At 46.0% G+C, this 18,055-nt stretch overlaps 1 protein-coding gene across 1 annotated transcript; it reads right to left on the reverse strand.

Moving 5' to 3' along the window:
• Window positions 1-3,671: 3,671 nt before the first annotated feature.
• On the reverse strand, window positions 3,672-16,410 carry ANXA5 (annexin A5). The gene is made up of 12 exons (XM_010137647.1): window positions 16,402-16,410; window positions 15,074-15,158; window positions 14,254-14,348; window positions 13,322-13,435; window positions 11,284-11,374; window positions 10,387-10,466; window positions 9,872-9,928; window positions 8,405-8,498; window positions 7,376-7,471; window positions 6,814-6,872; window positions 5,014-5,136; window positions 3,672-3,959 (listed from the first exon to the last, which is right to left on the reverse strand). Exons 1-12 carry the CDS (start codon window positions 16,408-16,410, stop codon window positions 3,897-3,899), a joined length of 966 nt encoding a protein of 321 aa, XP_010135949.1. The 3' UTR covers window positions 3,672-3,896.
• Window positions 16,411-18,055: the final 1,645 nt, after the last annotated feature.

Below are 18,055 nucleotides of genomic sequence, written 5' to 3' on the forward strand. Positions count from 1 at the left end.
AAGATACATCAGCCTGGAGTGAAGGTGACGCAGTGGATTCTGAGCCACGGCAAAACATGATGTAAACAGGTTAAATAATTAAGCAATTACATTGACTGGCTTTTGTTTCCTCCAGCCAGAGGACGCCTTTGATGGATGTCAGTATATTTTTACTCACTGTAAGTGGCATTACGAGGTGGCTGATACATTATCTCCTCAGGGCTAACAGATGCTTGATAGCCAGCTGTACGGGAGAATCACTGCACGTGCTCTTTATGAAGCAGCAAGTTAAGTTACCTGAAGAGTACAGGACCCATAAAATGTTTTAAAATCTTAACATAAAGCAGAAAGAAAAAGGGGGGTGGGGTGGGGAACGGGACATGACACCAAACAGCCTCATCCTTCTCCTCAGAAGTCAAGTTCAATCTACCAGACTATTTCACAGATGAAATCCTGTTATCACATGCTTTAGATCCAGTGGGAGTTAGAAGCCCATTTCCCACTGGCATCAATGGAAGATAATTGCTAAATACTCTTGTTGTAGACCGGGGCTGAAACTTCTGCAGACCCAGAGTATCGCAGCAACTCCTTGAATCTAGAACATCCACTAAGAAACTGCAGAAAAACCTGAGGATGCTCATTTTACTTTTCTTCCATGCATCAAAAACTCTCGAGAAGTTATGCTGGGACACGGATCAGCAGCTCTGATCGAGCTGATTAGCAGCTAGATCTGACAGAAAGAAAAATCTGAAGACAAGATTACATTCTGCACATATAACCACAAGAAACTGAATTGTCTGCCCCATGTTGTAGGCTGAGGAAACCAGAGAACGCTGAAAAAAGTACCACAAAGCCATGAAGCAAGTGGTTTGAGAGAGAATGAGCGAATCCCGAGCAGGACCAGCGCCTGCCTGAGGTTACCAGGAACACCAGCACCGCCCACTGCCCGAGCGGAGAATGGCACGTTTTTAACGGCATCATCCGCGGGATATTTTTTTTTTTTCCCATTTAAAACTTGCAAGACACAGAAATGATTTATTGCCGAGGAGAAAGTTGCTATTTCTGATGAGAGCAATGCAGGGCACCTCCCAGGACCGGAATTCATTAAGGACTGATCTCACCTTATTTCTCCATCTCAGTCACTCTCCAAGCTTGAAATGAAGGTGCGGTAACAAAATTCATACCCTGTCCCCGGTCCAGCAGACCTGCCTCTCCCCAGCCCCCTCCTCTGCTGAGGGTCGGGGGAAGAAAGCACCAGCTTTGAATGCTGTGGAGCTGCGTTCCTGGAGGATGCCAACAGCCCCCGTGCAGAACACGCCGCTTCGTCCCCACTGCTCAGCGTGCGGAATGACTCACACCGCTGCTCTGGACGCACTTTGCCGATCTGTGACATTAGGATGTGCCGGACACTAAATCAAAAAGGAGAAAAGCTATTATTGCTTAGGCTTCTCACACACAGCATTGCCGTGTTCATAAATTACTGCTTTGAAGACAGATTTGAGTAAATAGATGCCCACAGCAATTCCGGCTGTCCTAGAGCTGAAATGGGATAAGGACACAAAAGAACAGCACCATTTCAGGTGAGTTAAGGTCCTCAGCCAGGATATTTTCTCTAAATGGCTGCATTACCTAACAAGGAAATAAGCAGCTCAGCTTAGTTGAACATGCATTTATCATGAATCCAAATAAAACAAAATTCTATTTTTACACACATCAACAAAACACCGACGGTCTGGTAAACACACTGTAGACAGACGAGGGTTCTAACTGGAAGAGCAGCAAAGCAGGCTGACAGCTTGGACCTATCCAGACTGGCTCTAAGACTTCATGCATCGAGTCTGAAATATATTTTATGTACATCTGGTATCATTTTTAAGTAGCTTCTCTACATCTGGATTCTGCCCCACTCTCCGTCACAGCCAAACAGAAGAGGAAGAGGAAATGTTATGATGAAGGTGGCGTCAGGAGATTCACACAGCCTGATTTCAAGCACCTCCTTTGACTTCACACTCAACCCTCATTTCTCAATTTAGGTTTGTGGGAATTTGAAGAATCCCTCTGGTAACACCGTGAGGCTCTTGCCATCCCGGGTGCAGTCTGTGGCAGCAGATGCCGATCCAGCTCAGGAACCCTTCCAGGACTCGGGAATGCAGAGTCCCATCTCCCCTTCCACAGAATTTCTCACCCTGCACACGCTCCCAGCCCTTCCCTCCACCAGCAGCAGCCCTCACCAGCTGCCCAGTGAGTTAGCGAGGGCACCAGCCCGTAGCTGTGCGGTTGGATCCTGCCAGCCCAGGGCCCTGGCTCCGGCCACCCAAAGGCTCAGAGGAGCTTCAGTGCCAGCAGGTAGGGAAGGCCGGAACGCAGAGCCTCAAGAGGGCAGGGCGGCACCATTTACATCACTTTAAACTCCGCTGGAGATGCAAACCGCACCCACAGCCATCCCCGCATACAGCAGTGACACCGAGAACTCCCTGAAGTGTCCGGGAAGAGCAGACAAAAGCAGTGGAATGTCTAGAAGTCTTAAATTTGGACAAAAAGTAGCAGGGAAAAGAAAGCGTGCAAGTGCAGGGGCAGGAAAGAGAGAGGACGTGTGTGTGAGAGAATGGGAAACAGAAGGTTTTAGAGCGGATTAGGCTTTAGTTAGCATTTTTCCTTACGAAAGAGCTTTCATATTTTACACGGGAAAGCATTAGCAGTAGATTGTGACAGTAATAATTCAGGATTGCAATACTGAAACAATAAAACTTCACGTTTATCCAATATGAAAGTTTTAAAGCTGTTAATCTATGGATAATCCATTTCAACAGAGCTATTAAAATGTGCAGTTCCTACAGCCGATGTACACGACTAACCGATAAGCCAAGTTCAGAACCAGGGTGTTTATTCTCCTTACACACATCAATTTAATTTTCAGAGCCAGTCACAAACGATGGTCTAAAGCAGTGAACTGACGCAGCCCACAGAGCGCACTGGTGCTTCTCTTGCCCTGCGCTCTGCTCCCTGCTAACCTGCTGAGACAGCGGGGCTGCAGCCACCCTCTTCTCACCCAAGATCCCTGAAGCTCAGATCACTGTCTCCCCATCTCTTCTTCCCCTGCTTCCAGCCCAGACATCCTTGGTTGGTGCTACAAGTGCAGCACATCAGCCCCACTCCAGCACTGTGCAAACAGTGACAAAACAAAAAGACAAAGCAGCGCAAAATGAGAACACAATGCCCAGCAAGTCCAGCCACTTGGTACGGCAGCTACACTCAAATGCAGCAGCACCCATACACTAGACCTCACATCAAGACACACAGCTGCAAAACACCGTATTTCCCTGAAAGTCTGCCTAACAGTAGGCAAAAATATACCAACAGTTCGAAGCAGCGGAATCATATGAAAGAGGAAAATAGGTCTTTCTCCATTAGAAACCACACACAACTGTGCTGAGAGGGAAAAACTTTATTGGTCCTTGAGATTTCCAATGATTGCCTGCACTGTGTTCAGCAAACTCATTCAAATATTCCATACACGGGGGATCTTCTCGTCATCTGCGATGTTAGAGCTAGCATAACATTCGGTGGAAATGTAAGGAATAACAGGAAAGCAAGATAATATTTCAATTATTAGTGAAATACATGATTATTTTGTTCCTGTTTCAGCAAAAAGAACTGGGTTCTGTGCTCAGTACCCATCTCCCACGAAGACAACTCTTGCATACTCACAGAAGGCACTTGAAATTCCTGGAAGGTAGGATGTTGGGAAGAGGAGGGATCAGCTCTCCCTGGGATAACAATGCGCTCATTTATAGTAAGTGCAAAACTAGTAGAAATTCAAACAGCCACAAAGCATTAAGATACAAAAACTTAGCTGGACATGCTAACTCGAGGGCTGCAAAGCTGGACTACAATAAATCCTTCATATCACTGCCACGTTAGTCATCGTCTCCACCGCAGAGGAGCAGGAGAGCCTTCCTGTAGTCCCCAGATGTATCTTTCTGTTAATGGAACAGACCAGTCACCGTGAGTCACAACCACAGAAATGTAAGGAAAAGCAGCAGCCAAGGAGGACCCCAACAAATTAGACGTTTGTCCCACCCACAGGAAATCCACTTGGATGACTCCGCTTGGGAACGATGCAAGGAAATTCTCAGTCTCGTACGTTAAAGCTGTATTTGCACGGACAGGCCTTCAGAAACACAAAAAACTCCAGAAGCTTTCCTAGAACTGAGGTTCCTATTGCATATGAGAATGTGTTTGTCTGCAAATGAGAAAGGCCAAACAGAGGAGAAGCCCAAAGCAGCATCAGAAGCCACAAAAACGTGCAAAGTGCTCCTGCCATTGCTTCCTGTACTTAACGGGGAGCTCTGCTACTCCCTCCCCAGGAGAGCCGTATGAGCCTGTCTGGGTGTCAAAAACAGCTCCACCCAGCCTAATTAAGAGAGGAATGAGAACAGAAAATGGTAAAAAGCAGCATTTAAACACAAAATATCCCAAAAAAATTCCTAAGGAAAAAAATGGTTTGGCTTCAACCCTGCAACAGCAGCTGCCTCTGCATTTCTTGCTGGCTCTTTCAAAGGAGACGATGATTCAGACTGACTCCACAGCGAAATGTTTTCCACTTGGAAATGGTGCAAAAGGTTCCAAAAGCACGCTCCAAGATTTAAACTTCAACCTCCCAATAACTGAGACTCCCAACCCCACTGTTATTTCCCTGGAGCCAGCACCCACTCTGAAGCACTCAAAATCAGAGGGAACCCAGACAAGAAACAGGAAATGAAGCAGCAGCTAAAAATGGCTTATGAGTAATGGCAATTTCAGAAAACCACATCTGCTCTCCCAGGCAGGGAACCTTTGTCTTTGCATAGAAAGTGTCCCCCACTAAATGCAGTTGTGTGGCGCTTCACAAAACTGTGGCCGAGCCACCACTGCCCCCAGAGCGCGCTTTGCTGTCAGTCTGCTCACAGCCGCCCCCTCCCACACAAACAAACAGCGGAAATAATGACACCTCCGTCACCCCCGTCTGCCCTGACAATAGAACAGGAATTCTACCTGAATCATCTGATGCAATGATTTTGCAAAATTCTTCCGGAACTCTTGTCTGATATCCAGCAGATCGATTTCACTTCTCGAAACCATGACTCTGATCAGGGTATCGTCATCAGTGCCAGCCCCCTGCAGAGAGAAGTTTAGACAACATTAGAACATTTGTTTGTTCTGGACCCACGCTGTAACTAAACAACAAATACAACCAAGGATGGTGCAACGGGAAAGCATCAAGTGCAGCAACTGGTGGTGTCTCAAAACCCTCCTGCATTACATTTCCACTCCAAAGCAGGGAATATTTAGGACGGTATCACGACATTCACACTGCAGTGGGGAGAGTGTTAGGAAGAGGACAGATCATGCCAGATACTCACAGGCTGCAACTGCAAACACCCATGTGAATTTAAAATCGTCCTGTCCCAAGATCACACAGCGCTGTAGCCAATGGCCACATTCAGAAACACACGCAACCCGACCATTTGATGTGGTCTGAGACTGTGGAATTGCAGTCGGTGCTGGGAACACCGATCCTAACAATGACTAACACAATGCGTGCAACGCTGTACAGCAAGACACAGGCAGAGCAACTCATTCCACAAATTACCCAGCTGTTTACTATGAAGGCAAACTTCAAAGACCTTCTCCAATCACACAAACATGCTCCACGCTTTTGTTCACCTTTACTGCTTTAAACACATTCGATTCCAGCGCGGGCAAGGCTGTGCCAGATGAACACCCTGACTCCTCCTGCTCAGACAAGTCAGACTACTCCACGCAAGCTGAAGCAGACACATTTTCACATGCTGACCTGCTAATGCACCTCGGGGAAGGACTTGGCAGAGCCCCACGATCTTCAGCCTAACATCCGGGGTCACTCACTTCTTCGACTGGGTGTAATATTCTTGGATTACATCTAAAAATGCCCTAAAGTTGCTCAAAAGTTATGCCATGAGTCCGGTGTTTTCTGAGTGTTTGACAGTAGAAAAGCAGTAAAGCAGCTTTTAACAATTAAGCCATCATGTCGTCTCTTTTCACTAATGCTCACGCTGACACTTCATCGACACAGCCATCTGGTGACAAATGTACCTCAGCGCTTTCCAGCAAGGGGAAGGGAGGAATTCTTCAAGGGAAGCTGATGACTTGCCTGAAAACAATGGACTACCTGCCTCGAGTTTAATTCATATCAACCACCGGGAATTAAAAATACAATTTTCCCCGCTTATCACTTCCCATCCAAGAGAGGGTGAAGCCCACAGAAATGCAGCTGTGTCCCCAACGGGATTCCCCTGCAGAATCTTTTGTAGCTGTTAGAGCCTCTTTCCTTTTTCTCTGATGAGTTCCTTTTCCTTCTCAAAACGGGATGGATAGTCATCAAAACCCGTTTCAGAGCTAATGCCTTCAGCCTCTAAATACTCCTCTCCAAAACAAAGAGCACTAAACCTGCATGACCTACAATTTAGTTTTTGGTCATCTTTACCTCCTCAGTGTGTCCAGCACCTAAAGACACCGTAGTCTTTATTCAGCTGAAGGTGACCAGTGGATCTAGCCAGACATTTTCCAATTAACAAGACCAAGTTCAAAACCAGCTGTTGAGATTGACGTTTCCTGCAAACGATTTACACTCTGACCAACAATGAACTCAAAGAAAAGCTCTGAATAACTTATATCCTCTCCCAGATCCACGTTCCGCAAACCTTTTGCAGGTGCTTAGTGATACAGTATCCTGCTAGCACTGACGGTGAAAGAAGAAATGAAGCAGCAGCAAAAGGGGAGATGGCAAGATGCATTTGGAAAACACGTACATACCTTCATGGAATAATACAGAGTCTCAGCAAAATAGGCAGGCACGCTTCGGACACATTTCACTGGAAAAAGGCAAAGGATTAAATTACTGCTTGTTATTTGGTACTGGACAATCTTTCACTGTCAAGACACGGTGAGTGTGACTGTATCATTCTCTCCAGTGTGGACTATTAAGTACACAGCTGTCAGCTAGTCTGCTCCTCTGCTGCAGCTCTTTGGGTTCCAAGAGTTGGAATGTACCATGTGTTTCTCACAGAGAAGAGACTTTGCTAGTAAAATTTTACTCCCAGTTAAAAATCCACTATGGCACTGTCCCTAATGAGATGCCAGGAACGCAACCTAAAGCAGAGTTTTGTCTCACTTAGCCCTGGCCCACTTCCCCAACACCCTCCCCATTTATTAAAGAAAGAATAAAGGCCTCTTCTCTAGATACCGAAATAGATCCCAGGTGATTAACTTTAAAAAGGAACCATGTTTTTATGCCGTTTCCTACAACAACTGCCATTTAAGGAGGTCTGGGAGTAAATGAAGAAGGCCAACTGTAGATCTGTCAAGGCTTAATTACCAACTGCCAAAAGCAGCTTCTCCAAATCACCAGAGGTTTCACGGTCAATGGTCTCTTCAATCTGAAAGCCGGAAATAGTCATGTATTTGTCAAACACTGCAAAAGAGAGAGTGTGCTTAGTCACCGTTGTGTACAGCCACCTTCCTCCCAGCACCCTGCTCTGCACGGGCTAGTGCCACCTGCACTGCATCACCCTCCACTCCTCCTTCCCTCTGCCCTGTTTTCAATACCTATTTCCTCCCAGACTGCTGCTACACAACACATCCCTGTACCTGGGGAGGAACAACCCTGTGCACCAGGACATGCTGGGGGTCAACCAGCTGGAAATCAGCTGTGCAGAAAAGGAGCCGGAGGTCCTGGTGGGCACCAGGTCAAGCACCAGGCAGCCACGTGCCCCTGTGGCAAAGGCCCTGGACTGCTTTAGGAAAATGCTTCCAGCAGGTCGAGGGAGGGGATCCTTTCCCATCTACTCTGCACTGGTGAGGTCACTGAGCAACAGATCCAGTTCTGGGCTCCCCAGCAGGCGAGAGATTTGGAGCTGTGGGAAGAGTCCAGTGAAGAAGTGCTAAGATGATTATGGGGATGGAGCATCTCTCCTGTGAGGAAAGGCTGAGAGAGATGGGACTGCTGAGCCTGGAGAAGGGAAGACTCGGAGGGAATCTCATCAATGCCTACAAATGGATGGAGGCAGAGCCAGGCTGGATCTCCATCCGATTATGATGACTCAGACTCTGAGTACTGCTTCTATTGCCATGACCTCTTTCAAAAAGAAAAAAAAACCAAAACGACCCACCCATCTAGAAAGAAACACCCCAGCTGCTCCTCAGATCTACTGCACCCCTCCTTCAAGCAGAAAATTATCACTGCTGGGGGGGAAATGAAATACAGGAAACAAAAGTGTATTAAGCAGAGGGAAGAGACGATTAAAGATTTCTGGGCCTGACAAACAACTTTTCTACCATTCCTATCACCAGCTGGGTGATATTGAGACTTCAGGCAGCTTTCAAGCACATGAGCCACACTACCTACCCCTCCTTAAGTGGGAAACACTTCGGGTTCCCAAGATGGTGATGAACTTTTCTTCATCTGTTCCCCACTTCAGCTCCCCAGCTCTAAACAAAACCTGTTGTAAATTCAAGAGATCAAAACAGCAGGCAAACAGGTTACCACCTCTGTTCAGGCAATCAAATATTTCTCAGAAAAATTCCCACAAACAAATCTGCTGCGCCGCAATGCTGTCAGCCGAACCCGAGAGGGATGTTAGGAATGTCCTCTTTATGTTTGTCCCACAGTCCTACTCAAAACACATTTGCTACTGCTGCGTGCTCTTTTCAATACTAATGGTACAGAGTACAAAAGGGTGAGGTAAAAAAAAAAAGCTATTAAGGAATTGCCAGGATATTTAGTTAAATAATACGCTCTAAGCTCTTCAGCTGAGTACTAGCGCTCTCCATTCAGTAGCGCATCCGATGCCCCAGCCCAGCGTTCAGGATCGCCAGGAATATGTTTCTTTAGAGACACTAGAAGTTGTGGACAGCGTTCTATGAAAGCTTTAAGTTTTTGCCTGCCTTGCCACTGCGCAACACCCGAAACGTATGCCATTTGGATAACTTTAAAAAAGCGATAGTCACAAAATCTCTTTCAAAATCTCCTTCAGGCATTCTCAGCAGTCTGGCAAGTTCCCTGGATATTCACACTATCTCATAGGATGGAAGCCCACTGCCCAGCTGCTTTGAATTCAAGTTTAGTAATCATAGACAAAAAAAAAAAAAGAAGAAAGTAAAAATCACCACTGAGCAAAAAGGTGGTCCTTTGATGTATCAAATCCTTCCCAGGATACCGTATTAGCTGAGAGAAACACATTAGATGTTGATTGTAAAGAGAAATGAAGAGAAATGTAACAGAACACTTCTCTGTTTGGGTCCCAGACTAAGCCAAAAGTACATAACAAACCACAGAGCCGGTTTAGAAAGCCGGAACTTTTTCCGTGTTCAAACACCAGTGCCTCCTGAATGCAGATGCTCGTTTAACCTGGACTGAAGAGGCCAAAAGGGATCTGTCTACCTACCAAGGCCTGCGGTTCATGGGTTCCCTCAGTCATGTAAGCCCAGCTAAAGGCGAGACTGACAGTCTAGTTCATGGCTCAACCATTCACCCCCCTCGTTTTCAGCAGTGGGTCTCTCAGCATCACAAGGCCTCAGCAATTGAAACTCTCTCTCCCAACGATCTAATGACTGCTCCATTCAGGCGCCTCATGCAGTAAAAAGCAAAAGAAGACGAACTTGCCACTGAACGTGAAAGTGCCAAAAACTCTTGATCCCAGTGTTTCAGGTGTTGACACTTCTTTTGTCCAGAAGCATATAAAAGCACAGGAAAATGTACTACAAAACACACAGAGAGAACCTTAACAATCTCTCTGGCATCTGAATTCCAGCTGCCTACTCTCTTTGCAAGGTAACTTGTAGAAATACCCCAAAACACAAGGCCTTCACCCACCTGAGCATCCTGCTCAACGAGACTCTCATTGACACTGCCATCAGGATCTCTGTTCGCCTGAAGAGAATTTTTTAAGGTTATTAAACTGGACAAACAAAAGTTGAATCAAAAAACAACTTATCTGTTATGTTGAGCCTGTAAGAGTAACTGCAAGAAGTCAACCCTTAACGTGTCTTCTCCAAAACCACCTTACTTCTCCCTTCGGCTTGCATGTGTCTGTATGAAATAAGCATTCTCTTCCCCTATTGCCTTCAGAACCCCATGTCGCAGCATTCCCCTATACCCACGAGTGTCACAGAGGTTTTTCAATTCAGCGATGTGGGAATGACCCACAAGAGCACCCACGACTGACCCTGCAAGTCAGGGGAAGCGATTCCACTTCAGAACCAATCCTGCCTATCACCAGGTCCGCCTAGACGCCCAGCTTAGTAAAGCAGAACGTGACAAGTGTACATCAGGCAGGAAAACAGATGTGAAGAATCGTCCACACAAGCCTGCAAGCAAAAAGAACTGACCTGCAGCAGGACCACCAGCAGTCTCTGGAAATGGCCTGACGTTTCTCCTGTGATCTTATCCTCCAAGTTGGCCTCGTACTCTGCAAAAGGGAAACGCTCATTTGTGACCTAACAGACTTTCTCACTATTTTGAGGAGAAAGCCGTGAACAGCAAACAGTCAGTCTGACTCACAGATTGTAGAATCATTTATCAGAAATTTATCATTTATCAGCTTTAACAACTAGGACATATTCTACTTTCACTTATAACGTAACACTGTTGTAAAAGAGGTGAAAAGACAGCGCCTTGCACCTAGTATCAAGAGCAGATCACTCAAAATATTTTGAAATACAAGGTGACATGCACAGATTCAGTTCTTTAAGGAACTGCAGAGCAAACAGATCTGGAGTTATGCTAAAATATGGCCGTACAACAACTGTGAGCCCAGAAAAGTCTCGTACTAATCAATTTTGTCCTTGGAGACTATAAGTTTCACTTTGTCCTGAAATCTCTTGAGTGGCAGGAATCTGCATAGAGGTTAAAAGACGTGTTGAGTTAAACACTGCCTTAAAAAAGCCAGTCCCACAGTCACAGGGTAATAGCACATACTCCTGTGGACAACCACGAGGCTGCACCTGCTTTAGCACAAATGCATTTGAACAGAACACTGAGCAAAAGGCAAAAAAATCAGTTCTGGGGTTTTATGCGATACCAGTTTTCCAGTTTCCAGTTACTAAAAATTCCCCTTTAATCAAACGATTCATGAAAACAATCATTTGGATGAAAACAGCTGTGAAATAAATAAAGAAATGACAGATCTATCGGTTCACAGGTAAACCTTATTTGATAGATGAGCTAAAATTGTATCAAGAGAACCCAATGGAGACCCTAGAATTTTATTTTATACAGAACTTTACCTTGCAGATAAACCTGTTTAATATTCCGCACTTCCGCGGGTGTTCTGGAGGCAAGAATTTCAGTCAACACTTTCTCGTTGGTTCCTGCTCCCTGCAAGTATAAATCAGTTGATGTAGTAACGGAAGCAAAAGAGAATACCCTGTGCTAACCAAAAGCAAACATAGGTTTACATGCTTGGACCAAGTAAAGAAAAATTATTTCCTTCGTTCTGGTGTATTGTGGGGGTTTTGGAAAGAATTTCTTCCAGTTCCAGCTCAACTGTTTTCAAAACCAACCCAACACTTAGTAAAGGCTCAGTGCTGCGGGATGAGCCTAACCGCTAATGCAGACAGTTTAAGCTGCTGCACTCTAATTACAGCTGGCACACCAGGCCCTCCTCACTTGTACAGCGACAAAGCCAAGAGCTTGTTTCCACAAGTCCAAGCCTGCTTTGCCTGTAAGAATAAGCCATTGCTCTTTAGGCTCCCCAGGGAGCCTGTTCGCAAAAGCAGGACTGAAATACAACACTGTGTGGTTTTTGATTCAGTGGCTACTTACAGCCCTTCCTGTAAGGAACACCTGAACACTAACTGCATACAGAGTCAGCCACAACACCAATCTGCCCGGTTACCGTAACGGTTTTCAACAGACAGACAGTTTCAAGCACACGCCTCCTCCAGGAGGGAGACAGGCACAGTGACAGTAGTTCTAACCTACACAGCAGCAGCGACAGTTGTGAGGACAATCTTCAGCACAGGCGTAATGCTCTTAGCTGGGTTGTTAGTTTGCTCTGAAGTATCTGCTATCACATCTTTGTTACTGCTGTCACCCACCTCAGCTGAACTGCAGCTCCTATCAGCAACCCCTCCTGTGCAGATGCATTTTCTGAAATCCCACGATCTTGTGTTTAATACCAGTTTTTGTAAGTGACGAGAACAAACCCACTCTTGTTTCCCTATCTCTGTTTTCCCTCCTACACCCATCTGTTCTGTCGTTTCCCTGTCGGCCTTTGACTTTTCAGCCAACACGAGTTGCTTGGGAACACACTTTTTCCTTTTAGTCAACAAGGCCTTCATCAGTTTCTTTGTCAGGTGCCATCTCCCCTGCACCACATCACAGGACATTTACAGGATTAAAGTTTCTGTTGTCCGAGATACTATTTGCTGGGTCACGAGGGGTTCACGAGCGCTGGCTTGCACTGTTGACCAAAGCCTACATATTAACCAGGCAGTCATCAAGGCTCTTGGGAGTTTATGAGTAAGTGTCACCCAAGCAAGCACTACCTGACACTAGTCAGGTTCAGTGTCCTCCACTTTAATCAATAGGTTCTGTGAATAATCCAGGGACATCTAATTCCTGACGTTCCAGAGGCTGATGATATCAGACAGGTGCGGCAGAGGAAAGAAAAATCAATAGGACAATACCCTCACGGATAACACCCGCTCGTAGTTTTGGCGGACACCAGCTTAGCCAAGCATGCTGGCCCATCAATTTTGGAGTCGCGTCGTATCTATCGGGGCAAAGCACTCTCCAGCTTAAATAATAGTTAACAGGAGACAGAGGACATAATGTTTTAATGAAATGCCTTGAACTGATTTGCAGCCTGTGCATACAGCTGTCCAGCTGTAAAAACCCAACTGCTCACAGTAGAAAAATCTACTGTCCACTGCACTTGGGCAGCAAAAAGAATTTAAAAGCAACACGCACGTCTACTCATTGTACTTAGATCAGAAAGAACAAGTCTTGTGTCCTGTAGATTTTAATCTGCATCTACTGCGACAGTGTTCTCTTATGACATATTTTCTCATGAAAATAATTTCACAAGAGACATTACACAGACTAGACTTCTAAACTACATTTAGTGAGTTATTAGGACGAGTAAGAAACCAGGCAAAGCCATGGCATTAGCAATCATAGCAGGTGTTAGCATAACATTCCTGATTTTAAAACAAACAAACAAGGCTACTTCTGTTAGCACTCCCCTTTCCAAACAAAGTTCATTCCTAAAACACAACAAAAGAGGAACAAACAATGTATGACTTCCCTCACTCCTCTTACCTTGATGGCATGCTTCAGCGCGTGAGCATCAAAAATATAGGAGGGTCTCATCAAAGATACCATCAGCGTTTCAAATTTGCCGGTAAGTTCCGATTTCAGGTCATCTACAAGATCCTAATGCGGAAGAAACAGTGCTGTAACGCACAAGGACTGCCCGTGTCAAACAGGTGCCCGTGTGTCCGTGAGCTAGAAGACTCTGGAGACACATCAGAAAGTGCAAGGGATGGGGGTCTTTTGGTTTTAACTGGCGCCTGAACTAAAGAAATGCAGCCAAATAAGGCAGAAGAAAAGGACACATGGGCATTTGGGAAACCTCATGCATACTGCGACTGATTTTTTTATTTTTCAGTATAGAAATTCTTTAAAGCCTGGTTGTTCACTGCAGTTGCTATTTGAAACAAAGGTCACCCAGCCAGAATATTAGAAGATCCAACAACGCTGGAAGGAAGAAACCAGCTGACTTTGCTATGGACTCACTTGTGGCTGTATCTACCAAAACATTTGCTGGTTTTGATCTCCCTACGGTATTAAGCTGCTTTATTCTGTCACATTTTCTAGTTCTAGAAAATTCTTTTTCTTCCATCACGTTACACTGCGGACCTTGTATCAACATATTTGGCAATTCCTTTCGCAGCGAGAATGAGGTCAGTGCTAGAAGGACAATTAACTGGCAACCGTAGGAGCTTTGCACAAAAACTCATCTAAGACACGCTGGACTGAAACACAGAAAAAGGTAGTAACTTCCTCGTGCTAACCTGGAAGGAACACTCTAACCTGGTGAGCAATTAAGGAGGGTGGGGGAGACAGGAGCAAAACCAGATGTTCTTCAAAGGAACCTTTCACAGGAAGCATGATGAATGTGCCTCACAGTTCTAAGTAATGATCATAGGCCACATTCAGCTCATTTACAGAGGTAACGTTCTTCTTCTTACCCTGCCAAATAAGGTTTTAAAGGCAGATGCAATTTCTTGACGTTGAGCGTTGTTTCTGCTGGTAAGGATCTTCAGAATAGTTTCTTCATCAGTCCCTGAAGTTGGAATGGACAAGAGTTACAGAGACACTCTAAAAAACAAATGGCAGTAGCACAAACTCAAACAGCAATGAAAGAAGCTTTGAGAACAACAGTCTACTGACAAACAGCAAAAGCATTTAAATAACAACTGTCCCCATACCCCAAGCTGAGGTGCCCCCTTTGATGTTCTGCTGTTACAGAAATGTGACTGGAGGACCTACACGTGTGTTCTCCAGACACTGCTCGCAGCACCTCAGGCACCAGCTGTCTGCATGCTGCAGAGGGGCCCTGCCTTTGAGCGCTCCAAGGGGGTTACCTCAGAATAAACAATCTGCTGACTCCCAGCAAAGCCCTGTCCCGTAACCTCAAAGCTTCCAAGAAAGAAGCAAATTAGAATTTGTTCTCATGGGGGAGTTTTGGGGCAGAGAGTTGCAAATTCACAGTCTCCTTTACTCTGCAGTAAAACTCGGCATGCAGAGAAGCCTGGGGAGTCTCCGTTTTTAGTGGGGAATGTGCAAACCTCCTTCTTTTTTCCCTTACGCTAATCTAAACAACAACATCCTTGAGAGCAGCACAGTCCAAACTAGGACACGCCCAGACTGGTGCAGTCCCAGCTTGTCATTCCACGGCATGCAGAGGCACGCCCTACCCTCGCCTGCTAAGAGTGAAACAGTGAGTTCAGAAAGGACCTTTTCAAAGGAGTGAGAGCCCTTTCCTTCTCATAAGGGCATCATTCTTACCCATTCCCTTCATGGCCTTGCGAAGAGCTTCTGCATCCGCTCTGGCATCAAAAGGAGAGAAGGCTGTCACGGTGCCTCTCGTGTACTAGAGGGGGGGAAAAAAGAGGGTGAGGAAAAAGGGGAAGAGCCATGAAACCAGAGGAGCTCAGACTAAACTTGAATCCACAATCCCAAAGACGACAGCATTTTTCTTGCCATTATCTGAGTGAACAGCAGCCTGTGGGTATTTAAGCACAGCTCCCTCAAACGCCTTACTACAGTTTTACTCAGCAGTGCCCCAGCGAAGCTCAGGTGTACTTACATAACGGTAGTTTGCAGAATCGGTATTTACAACACTGGAGCCTCAATGCAGGAAAATGGCTAAGAAATTACCATTTCTTAAAGTCATTTGGGAAATCAGTTGCACAAATCACACATGCTAGAAAAGCTGCTCAAAGATCCAAGACACGTTTGGACATAAAAACTTCCTCTCCTCCGAGAAAACCTACTGGGGCTGTCAACCAGTGTTACACTGGTTTTTCCCATCACACTGCAAACAAGCCCTACTGAACTCTGCAGTGACTTTCAATCTTTCACCATGTTTCTTCTGAGATAAGCAACATTTTAGTCAAGTGATTCAGCTACATTTCTCTTAGTAGTTTACAGACAAAAAGAAGCCAAAAGAAGTTCAAATATACAGGTACAAGGTCAGCCCGTCCCAACACAAAGATAATTCCACTAGGTCTGCACGGAACACGGCTCTTCAGGAGCTTTCTCTTTGGGTCGAACACAACAGGATATTCACCGCCCTTATGGAAAAGTCGTGCCCTTACTTAAACATGCCAGTCGAAGAACCTGTATGTGCATAGCACAGGAGATAATCTGTAAACTATACAAGTCGGGCAATGGCCAGAAGGGGAAATGGTTTGGTTTGGGGAGCTGAGAAGTTTTCTGAGAGCCGCAGAAGGGAAATGTTTTTTAAGTGTTGCTGCACAAAACCAGTGATCACACAGGCAGGTCACTTTTCCACTCTCAGGAACGAGGACGAAAGGCAGTGCCAAGACACCTATTGAGCCTGGCACCAGTGCACTGCACAGGCAGCACAGCCATCTGGCCGCTGCGGTACAGCCTTGCCCTCCAGTTAGCCATTTCAGCCCTGCAGCGCTTTGATTTCAAGGCAAGGTACTCCTCCAAGAGAGGTCAGCCAGAAGAGCACAGGGACAAAAAAGCAGGCGAGCACTAACCAGGAACTGCCCTGAAGCACGTCTGCCTCCCAGGCCACCTCCGTGCTACTGCCATCAGGGACTCCCTACCCCTTCCACTGCAGCAGCAGTGGGAATTGGGTTTACCTCTGCCATATTTCAGCAAATCAGAACACAAAATATCATGGTGTTTAATAGCAACAACAAACTTCTTTCTGGTAGACACTTTCCAGTATCCAGCATAGTTCAGAAGTGAGGCAATTCCCCTGAAACATTCTGCTTTTCCCATTATGAGCAAGTGCTTTTAGGCAGTACTTCAAATTTAGGCACAGCAACACGTGCTTATTGTCACTTTCCCAGCTAATTCCAAAGGCTATCATGAAAAAATCTCAAGGATTTGGGACTGAATTTTATAAACTGAATTTAGTTTAGAAAAACAGATAAGCACTAAAAAGTCTCTGCACTCCTCCTCCTCCCTTATTGCCATGTCAGCTTACATGGCGTTATTTAAAAGTGTATTTCCTGCTGCAGCTTTGTTTCATATCATCTTAACATAATCAATACTATAGAACTACCACAATTCTCCTTTGACCAGTGGTCAACAGGTCTCAGAGGAAATTGTTCTTGATCTTTAAGTTAAAGTTTTCCTTTGCTTATCTTTCTATAGGCAAGTGGAATTCTCCTTCACAATTCATAAGTCTTGTGACAATGGTCCCACATTCCTCAGTGGCAGTTTTAGACAACATATGTGTGACCACTAAATTGTAGATTACATCCCTCTCTGCACTGCCCTTCTCGATTTTGTTAACTAATAAGAATCCTTCTGTAACTCTCTTCTCCAAAGCACAGTGTGGAAAGCCTCAATGTAAGACTAAGCTTGATGAACAGCTCCTGGAATTCTGCAGCTGTAGTCTGAAAGCGTTTCCTTGATGTCTGGGCACCACCTGCATTCCAGGCATTCCCTTCTAGTGCGCAGCGTTTACTGGATTTTGGCTGCGTACCTGCCACATTCACCCGCAGTCAGCACTTGAGCTGCACCCGGCTTGCAAACCAGAAGCACTGCTGCAGCTCTGCCACCCCGCACAATAAAACTCCACGTCACCAGGGTTCCCCAAAGGGCTGTGTCTGCTGCCCCTGATCCTACGGGCTGATGCAAACAGAGCACAACCACAGCAGCGGCTGTTAGAGGAAGACAAGCTTGGATACAGCTCTGCAAGGTCTAACTGCCTTCAGAAGCTGCAGGCGGGCAGATGTGATGGCTGACAACAGTCAGCCCACCAGTGGGAAAGAATCCAGCCATCCCTAACTTTCATGTCACACACCTCCTCACCTGGTGTTCTAGAGCACTGCACCGTGGCCCGGCACTCAGGGCATGGCAGGAAATACCCTGCCACGCCACCTGTAACAACCGCAAACCCATCTAACCCAGCACTGTCCAGCAGCACCCTCCTCAGTCATTCCAGTCCCAATTTCCCACTTTTCATGTCACACACCTCCTCCCCTGGTGTTCTAGAGCACTGCACCGTGCCCCGGCACTCAGGGCAGGGCAGGAAATCCCCTGCCACGCCACCTGTAACAACCGCAAACCCATCTAACCCAGCACTGTCCAGCAGCACCCTCCTCAGTCATTCCAGTCCCAATTTCCCACTTGCAAATATGAACGGACAGCAGCAGAAAGCTCCGCAGTGGTAACAAACTCAGTCCATGGAGGGAAGAGCTGCCTTCTCCTTCCCAACCATGGCACCCTTTGGCCAGGGCGAGGGCCATCAGCTGTTATAAACCACCAACGATGCCTGAACCA

The sequence above is a fragment of the Buceros rhinoceros genome, unplaced genomic scaffold, assembly GCF_000710305.1.
Source record: "Buceros rhinoceros silvestris isolate BGI_N320 unplaced genomic scaffold, ASM71030v1 scaffold19136, whole genome shotgun sequence".
Classification (NCBI taxonomy): Eukaryota; Metazoa; Chordata; class Aves; order Bucerotiformes; family Bucerotidae; genus Buceros; species Buceros rhinoceros.

Bases quoted from the DNA above. Each gene is read 5' to 3' on its own strand.
- ANXA5 (XM_010137647.1), bottom strand. The intron at 11,375-13,321 runs GTAAGAGGAGTG...TTATACTTGCAG, and splicing joins CGCTGAAGCATGCCATCAAG to GGAGCAGGAACCAACGAGAA. The intron at 3,960-5,013 runs GTAGAATTCCTG...TTCCATTAACAG, and splicing joins CATTGCATCAGATGATTCAG to AAAGATACATCTGGGGACTA.